Genomic DNA, 12,026 nt, shown 5'->3' on the forward strand with positions numbered 1-12,026 from the left:
TATTCTGTATCTATCCTGTATCTATCCTGTATCTATCCTATAGTTATTCTGTATCTATCCTATATCTATCCTATAACTATGCTAAATCTATCCTATATCTATTCTGTACTATCCTATAGCCATCCTGTAGCTATCCTGTAGCTATCCTGTATCTATCCTGTATCTATCCTATAGCTATATCTATCCTATATCTATGCAATAGCTATCCTATATCTATCCTATATTAATCCTATAGCTATCCTATATCTACCCTATCTCTATCCTATTTTTATCCTATAGCTATGCTATATCTATGCTATATCTATGCTATAGCTATCCAATATCTATCCTATACTTATTCTATAGCTATCCTATATTAATCCTATAGCTATCCTATATCTATGCTATATCTATGCTATAGCTATCCTATATCTATGCTATATCTATGATATATCTATCCTATATCTATGCTATATCTATGCTATATCTATCCAATATCTATCCTATATCTATGCTATATCTATCCTATATCTATGTTATAGCTATCCTATATCTATGCTATAGCTATCCTATATTTATCCTATATCTATCCTATATGTATCCTATATTTATCATATAGCTATCCTATATCTATTCTATATCTATGCTATATCTATGCTATATCTATCCTATATCTATCCTATATCTATGCTATATATATCCTATATCTATGCTATATCTATGCTATATCTATCCTATATCTATGCTATATCTATCCTATATCTATGCTATATCTAGCCTATATCTATCCTATATCTATACTATATCGATCCTATATCTATTCTATATTTATCCTATATCTATGATATAGCTATCCTATATCTATCCTATATCTATCCTATTTTTATCCTATATTCATCCTATAGCTATCCTATACATATGCTATATCTATCCTATATTTATCCTATAGCTATGCTATATCTATCCTATATCTATCCTATAGCTATTCTATAGCTATCCTATATCTATCTTATATTTATTCTATAGCTATCCTATAGCTATCCTATATCTGTCCTATAGCTATGCTATATCTATGCTATAGCTATCCTATATCTATCCTATATCTATGCTATATCTATGCTATATCTATCCTATATCTATCCTATATCTATGCTATATCTATTCTATAGCTATACTATATGTATCTTATATTGATTCTATAGCTATCCTATAGCTATCCTATATCTGTCCTATAGCTATGCTATATCTATGCTATAGCTATATTATATCTATCCTATATTTATCCTATATCTATCCTATAGGTAATAACTAAACAGTCATTAAAAAGTCACATCCCAAAAGCAGTAGCTCCAGTTTCCTTGTGTTTTCTATACGTAGAACATGACACCACAGCCAAACTCCATTTACAATAGTTGATCCATTATTGGATTGATGGCTGAGTGTTACCTCACACCTCTCTATCTGCCAAAGAGGGTGTTGTCTTTCACAGAGACGGGAGGGAAGGAAAGGAGGGGACAGAACAGGAGGGGGCAGGGGAGAGGAGAGGAGAGGAGAGGAGGAGGCAGGGGAGAGGAGAGGAGAGGAGAGGAGAGGAGAGGAGAGGAGAGGAGAGGAGAGGAGAGGAGAGGAGAGGAGAGGAGAGGAGAGGAGAGGAGAGGAGAGGAGAGGAGAGGAGAGGAGAGTGAAACATAGCTGGTCAGCTTTTGTTAGTTAGCCCAATGCTCCCTGTCACTCACTGCCTCAGGGGGTGGGCACTACGGGAGGCATCTAAGAGCCAATTGGTTGGTTGGTTGAAGGTTAAGGTGGAGGGGAGGGGAAGCGGGGTTAAGTGGGTGGGGGGTATCGCAAGGCGAGTAAGGGGGCGGGGCAAGTAGGGGCGGGGTTACTGACCTCCTGAATCAGAGACGAGGAGCCGCCACCGATACCGACACTTGAATTTCCCAGCTTCCTCTCTGGTGCACTGCCTTGTCCTGACTGAACACATTTTAAAGGACAAAACAGATGATCATCTCTTCAGTGGACAGGAAGGAAAGGAAGACAACAACCTGACCACAACCTGACCACAACCTGACCACATACTGACCACAACCTGACCACAACCTGACAACATACTGACTACAACCTGACCACAACCTGACCACATACTGACTACAACCTGACCACAACCTGACCACAACCTGACAACAACCTGACCACAACCTGACCACAAACTGACAACAACCTGACTACAACCTGACAACAACCTGACCACATACTGACAACAACCTGACTACAACCTGACCACAACCTGACCACATACTGACCACAACCTGACCACAACCTGACCACAACCTGACCACATACTGACCACAACCTGACCACATACTGACCACAACCTGACCACATACTGACCACAACCCGACAACAACCTGACCACAACCTGACAAACACTGACCACAACCTGACCACAACATGACCACAACCTGACAAACACTGATCACAACCTGACAACAACCTGACAAACACTGACCACAACCTGACCACAACCTGACCACAACCTGACAACAACCTGACAAACACTGACCACAACCTGACCACAACCTGACCACAACCTGACCAACACTGACCACAACCGGACTAGACAAACACACAACGCCCCTCTTTTAAAATGAAAGGGAAGGGGACATTTAAATGGCATGTAAAATGTACAGACTAGATACAAACTAAATGTAGTCTAGTCTAGGCAAGGTCAAATCATTTAAACATACACTTGAACAAAAACAAAATCATAATTTTACTATGATGACATTGTCTTTTCAACAAAGTCTATCATTCTAAAGACAATAAAATATGTAATTTGCAATACACACCACACATGTCCCAAGAGGGGGCTTGAGATGCTAAATGTACACTGCTCAAAAAAATAAAGGGAACACTTAAACAACACAATGTAACTCCAAGTCAATCACACTTCTGTGAAATCAAACTGTCCACTTAGGAAGCAACACACAACCCACACAAGTGGCTCAGGTAGTGCAGCTCATCCAGGATGGCACATCAATGCGAGCTGTGGCAAGAAGGTTTGCTGTGTCTGTCAGCGTAGTGTCCAGAGCATGGAGGCGCTACCAGGAGACAGGCCAGTACATCAGGAGACGTGGAGGAGGCCGTAGGAGGGCAACAACCCAGCAGCAGGACCGCTACCTCCGCCTTTGTGCAAGGAGGAGCAGGAGGAGCACTGCCAGAGCCCTGCAAAATGACCTCCAGCAGGCCACAAATTTGCATGTGTCTGCTCAAACGGTCAGAAACAGACTCCATGAGGGTGGTATGAGGGCCCGACGTCCACAGGTGGGGGTTGTGCTTACAGCCCAACACCGTGCAGGACGTTTGGCATTTGCCAGAGAACACCAAGATTGTCAAATTCGCCACTGGCGCCCTGTGCTCTTCACAGATGAAGCAGGTTCACACTGAGCACGTGACAGACGTGACAGAGTCTGGAGACGCCGTGGAGAACGTTCTGCTGCCTGCAACATCCTCCAGCATGACCGGTTTGGCGGTGGGTCAGACATGGTGTGGGGTGGCATTTCTTTGGGGGGCCGCACAGCCCTCCATGTGCTCGCCAGAGGTAGCCTGACTGCCATTAGGTTCCGAGATGAGATCCTCAGACCCCTTGTGAGACCATATGCTGGTGCGGTTGGCCCTGGGTTCCTCCTAATGCAAGACAATGCTAGACCTCATGTGGCTGGAGTGTGTCAGCAGTTCCTGCAAGAGGAAGGCATTGATGCTATGGACTGGCCCGCCCGTTCCCCAGACCTGAATCCAATTGAGCACATCTGGGACATCATGTCTCGCTCCATCCACCAACGCCACGTTGCACCACAGACTGTCCAGGAGTTGGTGGATGCTTTAGTCCAGGTCTGGGAGGAGATCCCTCAGGAGACCATTCGCCACCTCATCAGGAGCATGCCCAGGCGTTGTAGGGAGGTCATACAGGCACGTGGAGGCCACACACACTACTGAGCCTAATTTTGACTTGTTTTAAGGACACTACATCAAAGTTGGATCAGCCTGTAGTGGGGTTTTCCACTTTAATTTTGAGTGTGACTCCAAATCCAGACCTCCATGGGTTGATAAATTGGATTTCCATTGATTATTTTTGTGTGATTTTGTTGTCAGCACATTCAACTATGTAAAGAAAAAAGTATTTAATAAGATTATTTCATTCATTCAGATCTAGGATGTGTTATTTTAGTGTTCCCTTTATTTTTTTGAGCAGTATATGTAAAGAGAGTAGCATAGGGCTCGTTCATGCAAAACCATGCACAGTGGATGATGTTAGTTGTCCCAGTATGAGGAAGGGGCCGAGGGTTGATAACAGACAGATGACAGGAAGAGAGAGACCATCAGGAAGGAGGAGTGATAACAGACAGATGACAAGAAGAGAGAGACCATCAGGAAGGAGGAGTGATAACAGACAGATGACAGGAAGAGAGAGACCATCAGGAAGGAGGAGTGATAACAGACAGATGACAGGAAGAGAGATCATCAGGAAGGAGGAGTGATAACAGACAGATGACAGGAAGAGAGAGACCATCAGGAAGGAGGAGGGATAACAGACAGATGACAGGAAGAGAGAGACCATCAGGAAGGAGGAGTGATAACAGATGACAGGAAGAGAGAGACCATCAGGAAGGAGGAGTGATAACAGATGACAGGAAGAGAGAGACCATCAGGAAGGAGGAGTGATAACAGATGACAGGAAGAGAGAGACCATCAGGAAGGAGGAGTGATAACAGACGACAGGAAGAGAGAGACCATCCTAAGCTCATTATTTGCATCGGGATGCAAACACATAGTTCCTCTGTTCAAGTTGTTCTTTCCCTAACTAGCTCTGTTGTTCTCTCCCTCTCCGTCTCTTTCTTTCTCTCTCTTTCTTCCTCTCCTCTTATCTGTGTAAATCTTTCTCCCTCTCTCTCACTTTCCACCACTCTCTCCCAGGCTATATATGTACTGTCGTATCTTCCTTCCTTTTTTGTCTCTCTCTCTTGTTGGCTCTCTCTCTCTCTCCTTATCCATCCTTCCAACAATCCCTCCTCCACCCCACACCAGTGTTGCTAGCCAGTTAGAGGGCTTAACACAAGGTAATTGACTCACGTTACACCCTAGACAGACAGACAGACAGACAGACAGACAGACAGACAGACAGACAGACAGACAGACAGACAGACAGACAGACAGACAGACAGACAGACAGACAGACAGACAGACAGACAGACAGACAGACAGACAGACAGACAGACAGACAGACAGACAGACAGACAGACAGACAGACAATTGAATCACGTATAACACAGGAGCATCAATAAAACACAAGATAATAAAATAAGATACAATTATTAAGATAACATTATTACGAAAATAAGACAATATTGTCAATGAGATAATATATATATATACACATAGTAAATGTAGCACACAGGTCTAAGCGCAACAAACGAAGTGCACACACACTCAATCTACACACAAAGCAAAGACAGGTTCCATGAAAGTTTTGCTAATTTATTTTAAAAAAATAACAGAAATATTACATTTACATAAGTATTCACACCCTTTACTCAGTAATTTGCTGAAGCACCTTTGGCAGCGATTACAGCCTCAAGTCTTCTTGGGTATGATGCTGCAAGCTTGGCACACCTGTATTTGGGGAGTTTCTCCCATTCTTCTCTGCAGATCCTCTCAAGCTCTGTCAGGTTGGATTGGGAGCGTCGCTGCACAGCTATTTTCAGGTCTCTCCAGGGATGTTCGATCGGGTACAAGTCCGGGCTCTGGCTGGGCCACTCAATGACATTCAGAGACTTGTACCGAAGCCACTCCTGCGTTGTCTTGGCTTTGTGCTTAGGTTCGTTGTCCTGTTGGAAGGTGAACCTTCACCCCAGTCTGAGGTCCTGAGTACTCTGCAGCAGGTTTTCATCAAGGATCTCTCTGTACTTTGCTCCGTTCATCTTTCCCTCGATCCTGACTAGTCTTCCAGTCCCTGCCGCTGAAAAACATCCCCACAGCATGATGCTGCCACCATCATGCTTCACCGTAGGCATGGTGCCAGGTTTCCCCCAGACGTGACACTTGGCATTCAGGCCAAAGAGTTCAATCTTGGTTTCATCAGACCAGAGAATCTTGTTTTTCATGGTCTGAGAGTCCTCCAAGCAGGCTGTCATGTGCCTTTTACTGAGGAGTGGCTTCTGTCTGGCCACTCTACCATAAAGGCCTGATTGGTGGAGTGCTGCAGAGATGGTTGTTCTTCTGGAAGGTTCTCCCATCTCCACAGAGGAACTCTAGAGCTCTGTCAGAGTGACCATCTGGTTCTTGGTCACCTCCATGACCTAGGACCTTCTACCCCGATTGCTCAGTTTGGCCAGACGGCCAGCTCTAGGAAGAGTCTTGGTGGTTCCAAACTTTTTCCATTTAAGAATGATGGAGGTCACTGTGTTCTTGGGGACCTTCAATGCTGCAGAAATGTGTTGGTACCCTTCCCCAGATCTGTGCCTCGACACAATCCTGTCTTGGAGCTCTATGGACAATTCCCTCGACCTCATGGCTTGGTTTTTGCTCTGACATGCACTGTCAACTGTGGGACCTTATATAGACAGGTGTGTGCCTTTCCAAATCATGTCCAATCAATTGAATTTACCACAAGTGGACTCCAATTAAGTTGTAGAAACATCTCAAGGATGATCAATGGAAACAGGATGCACCTGAACTCAATTCCGATTCTCACAGCAAAGGGTCTGAATACTTACTGAACCAAATAAGGTATATTTGTTTTTATTTTTAATAAAATAGCAAAAATGTCTAAAAACATGTTTTCACTTTGTCATAATGGGGTATTGTGTGTAGATTGAGGACTGACATTTTTTTGTTAATCCATTTTAGAATAAGGCTGTAACGTAACAAAATGTGGGAAAAGTCAATACTTTCCGAATGCACTGTACACTATATAATCGTCTGCATCATTTCCAATCCCCCATATATATTTGTATATATTATTTGAAATATATTTATATACAGTACCAGTCAAAAGTTTGGACACACCTACTCAGGGTTTTTCTTTATTTTTTATAATACAACCTCAGTCAATATGGTGCTGCATAACCAACCTGTCCCCCTCAGTCAATATGGTGCTGCATAACCAACCTGTCCCCCTCAGTCAATATGGTGCTGCATAACCAACCTGTCCCCCTCAGTCAATATGGTGCAACATAACCAACCTGTCCCCCTCAGTCAATATGGTGCTGCATAACCAACCTGTCCACCTCAGTCAATATGGTGCTGCATAACCAACCTGTCCACCTCAGTCAATATGGTGCTGCATAACCAACCTGTCCACTACAGTCAATATGGTGCTGCATAACCAACCTGTCCACCTCAGTCAATATGGTGCTGCATAACCAACCTGTCCCCCTCAGTCAATATGGTGCTGCATAACCAACCTGTCCCCCTCAGTCAATATGGTGCTGCATAACCAACCTGTCTCCCTCTGTCAATATGGTGCTGCATAACCAACCTGTCCCCTTCAGTCAATATGGTGCTGCATAACCAACCTGTCCCCTTCAGTCAATATGGTGCTGCATAACCAACCTGTCCCCCTCAGTCAATATGGTGCTGCATAACCAACCTGTCCCCCTCAGTCAATATGGTGCTGCATAACTAACCTGTCCCCATCAGTCAATATGGTGCTGCATAACCAACCTGTCCCCCTCAGTCAATATGGTGCTGCATAACCAACCTGTCCACCTCAGTCAATATGGTGCTGCATAACCAACCTGTCCCCCTCAGTCAATATGGTGCTGCATAACCAACCTGTCCCCTCAGTCAATATGGTGCTGCATAATCAACCTGTCCACCTCAGTCAATATGGTGCTGCATAACCAACCTGTCCACCTCAGTCAATATGGTGCTGCATAACCAACCTGTCCACTACAGTCAATATGGTGCTGCATAACCAACCTGTCCCCCTCAGTCAATATGGTGCTGCATAACCAACCTGTCCACCTCAGTCAATATGGTGCTGCAAAACCAACCTGTCCCCCTCAGTCAATATCATACTGCTTAACCAACCTGTCCCCCTCAGTCAATATGGTGCTGCATAACCAACCTGTCCACTACAGTCAATATGGTGCTGCATAACCAACCTGTCCACCTCAGTCAATATGGTGCTGCATAACCAACCTATCCACCTCAGTCAATATGGTGATGCATAACCAACTTGTCCCCCTCAGTCAATATGGTGCTGCAAACCAACCTGTCCACTTCAGTCAATATGGTGCTGTATAACCAACCTGTCTCCCTCAGTCAATATGGTGCTGCATAACCAACCTGTCTCCCTCAGCCAATATGGTGCTGCATAACCAACCTATCCCCCTCAGTCAATATGGTGCTGCATAACCAACCTGTCCCCCTCAGTCAATATGGTGCTGCATAACCAACCTGTCCACCTCAGTCAATATGGTGCAGCATATCCAACCTGTCCACCTCAGTCAATATGGTGCTGCATAACCAACCTGTCTCCCTCAGTCAATATGGTGCTGCATAACCAACCTGTCCACCTCAGTCAGTATGATGCTGCATAACCAACCTGTCCACCTCAGTCAATATGGTGCTGCATAACCAACCTGTCCCCATCAGTCAATATGGTGCTGCATTACCAACCTGTCTCCCTCAGTCAATATGGTGCTGCATAACCAACCTGTCCACCTCAGTCAATATGGTGCTGCATAACCAACCTGTCCCCCTCAGTCAATATGGTGCTGCATAACCAACCTGTCCCCCTCAGTCAATATGGTTCTGCATAACCAACCTGTCTCCCTCAGTCAATATGGTGCTGCATAACCAACCTGTCCAACTCAGTCAATATGGTGCTGCATAACCAACCTGTCCCCCTCAGTCAATATGGTGCTGCATAACCAACCTGTCCCCCTCAGTCAATATGGTGCTGCATAACCAACCTGTCCCCCTCAGTCAATATGGTGCTGCATAACCAACCTGTCCCCCTCAGTCAATATGGTGCTGCATAACCAACCTGTCCCCCTCAGTCAATATGGTGCTGCATAACTAACCTGTCCACCTCAGTCAATATGGTGCTGCATAACCAACCTGTCCCCTTCAGTCAATATGGTGCTGCATAACCAACCTGTCCACCTCAGTCAATATGGTGCGGCATAACCAACCTGTCTCCCTCAGTCAATATGGTGCTGCATAACCAATCTGTCCACCTCAGTCAATATTGGTGCTGAATAACCAACCTGTCCCCATCAGTCAATATGGTGCTGCATAACCAACCTGTCTCCCTCAGTAATTATGGTGCTCCATAACCAACCTGTCCCCCTCAGTCAATATGATGCTGCATAACCAACCTGTCCACTACAGTCAATATGGTGCTGCATAACCAACCTGTCCACCTCAGTCAATATGGTGCTGCATAACCAACCTGTCCCCCTCAGTCAATATGGTGCTGCATAACTAACCTGTCCCCATCAGTCAATATGGTGCTGCATAACCAACCTGTCCCCCTCAGTCAATATGGTGCTGCATAACCAACCTGTCCACCTCAGTCAATATGGTGCTGCATAACCAACCTGTCCCCCTCAGTCAATATGGTGCTGCATAACCAACCTGTCCCCTCAGTCAATATGGTGCTGCATAATCAACCTGTCCACCTCAGTCAATATGGTTCTGCATAACCAACCTGTCTCCCTCAGTCAATATGGTGCTGCATAACCAACCTGTCCAACTCAGTCAATATGGTGCTGCATAACCAACCTGTCCCCCTCAGTCAATATGGTGCTGCATAACCAACCTGTCCCCCTCAGTCAATATGGTGCTGCATAACCAACCTGTCCCCCTCAGTCAATATGGTGCTGCATAACCAACCTGTCCCCCTCAGTCAATATGGTGCTGCATAACCAACCTGTCCCCCTCAGTCAATATGGTGCTACATAACCAACCTGTCCACCTCAGTCAATATGGTGCTGCATAACCAACCTGTCCCCTTCAGTCAATATGGTGCTGCATAACCAACCTGTCTCCCTCAGCCAATATGGTGCTGCATAACCAACCTGTCCCCCTCAGTCAATATGGTGGTGCATAACCAACCTGTCCCCATCAGTCAATATGGTGCTGCATAACCAACCTGTCTCCCTCAGTCAATATGGTGCTGCATAACCAACCTGTCCACCTCAGTCAATATGGTGCTGCATAACCAACCTGTCCCCCTCAGTCAATATGGTGCTGCATAACCAACCTGTCCCCCTCAGTCAATATGGTGCTGCATAACCAACCTGTCCCCCTCAGTCAATATGGTGCTGCATAACCAACCTGTCCCCCTCAGTCAATATGGTGCTGCATAACCAACCTGTCCCCCTCGGTCAAAATGGTGCTGCATAACCAACCTGTCCCCCTTAGTCAATATCGTGCTGCATAACCAACCTGTCCACCTCATTCAATATGGTTCTGCATAACCAACCTGTCTCCCTCAGTCAATATGGTGCTGCATAACCAACCTGTCCACCTCAGTCAATATGGTGCTGCATAACCAACCTGTCCCACTCAGTCAATATGGTGCTGCATAACCAACCTGTCCCCCTCAGTCAATATGGTGCTGCATAACCAACCTGTCCCCCTCAGTCAATATGGTGCTGCATAACTAACCTGTCTACCTCAGTCAATATTGTCCTGCATAACCAACCTGTCCCCCTCAGTCAATATGGTGCTGCATGACCAACCTGTCCACCTCAGTCAATATTGGTGCTGCATAACCAACCTGTCCCCATCAGTCAATATGGTGCTGCATAACCAACCTGTCTCCCTCAGTAATTATGGTGCTGCATAACCAACCTGTCCCCCTCAGTCAATATGGTGCTGCATAACCAACCTGTCACGCTCAGTCAATATGGTGCTGCATAACCAACCTGTCCCCCTCAGTCAATATGGTGCTGCATAACCAACCTGTCCCACTCAGTCAATATGGTGCTGCATAACCAACCTGTCCCCCTTAGTCAATATCGTGCTGCATAACCAACCTGTCACCCTCAGTCAATATGGTCTTGCATATCCAACCTGTCCACCTCAGTCAATATGGTGCTGCATAACCAACCTGTCTCCCTCAGTCAATATGGTGCTGCATAACCAACCTGTCTCCCTCAGTCAATATGGTGCTGCATAACCAACCTGTCCACCTCAGTCAATATGGTGCTGCATAACCAACCTGTCTCCCTCAGTCAATATGGTGCTGCATAACCAACCTGTCTCCCTCAGCCAATATGGTGCTGCATAACCAACCTGTCCCCCTCAGTCAATATGGTGCTGCATAACCAACCTGTCCCCCTCAGTCAATATGGTGCTGCATAACCAACCTGTCCACCTCAGTCAATATGGTGCAGCATAGCCAACCTGTCCACCTCAGTCATTATGGTGCTGCATAACCAACCTGTCTCCCTCAGTCAATATGGTGCTGCATAACCAACCTGTCCACCTCAGTCAGTATGGTGCTGCATAACCAACCTGTCCACCTCAGTCAATATGGTGCTGCATAACCAACCTGTCCCCATCAGTCAATATGGTGCTGCATAACCAACCTGTCTCCCACAGTCAATATGGTGCTGCATAACCAACCTGTCCCCCTCAGTCAATATGGTGCTGCATATCCAACCTGTCCCCCTCAGTCAATATGGTGCTGCATAACCAACCTGTCCCCCTCAGTCAATATGGTGCTGCATAACCAACCTGTCCCCCTCAGTCAATATGGTGCTGCATAATTAACCTGTCCCCTCAGTCAATATGGTGCTGCATAACCAACCTGTCCCCCTCAGTCAATATGGTCCTGCATAACTAACCTGTCCACCTCAGTCAATATGGTGCTGCATAACCAACCTGTCCCCTTCAGTCAATATGGTGCTGCATAACCAACCTGTCCACCTCAGTCAATATGGTGCTGCATAACCAACCTGTCTCCCTCAGTCAATATGGTGCTGCATAACCAACCTGTCCACCTCAGTCAATATTGGTGCTGCATAACC

At 45.8% G+C, this 12,026-nt stretch overlaps 1 protein-coding gene across 2 annotated transcripts in view; it reads right to left on the minus strand.

Annotated features, from left to right (window-relative positions):
• The window catches only part of LOC106570942 (AT-rich interactive domain-containing protein 3A), a 215,998-nt gene that overhangs the window by 170,330 nt on the left and 33,642 nt on the right, over positions 1–12,026 (minus strand). The window contains exon 3 of one of the 2 annotated variants that reach the window (XM_045695443.2): positions 1,870–1,953. The exons of the other annotated variant lie outside the window; for it this stretch is intronic. Coding sequence (XP_045551399.1) covers positions 1,870–1,953 — 84 coding nt within the window. The remainder of the gene's footprint in view (positions 1–1,869; positions 1,954–12,026) is intronic. 2 annotated transcript variants of the gene reach the window in all.

Source organism: Salmo salar, chromosome 15, assembly GCF_965601325.2.
Source record: "Salmo salar chromosome 15, fSalSal1, whole genome shotgun sequence".
Taxonomy (NCBI): Eukaryota; Metazoa; Chordata; class Actinopteri; order Salmoniformes; family Salmonidae; genus Salmo; species Salmo salar.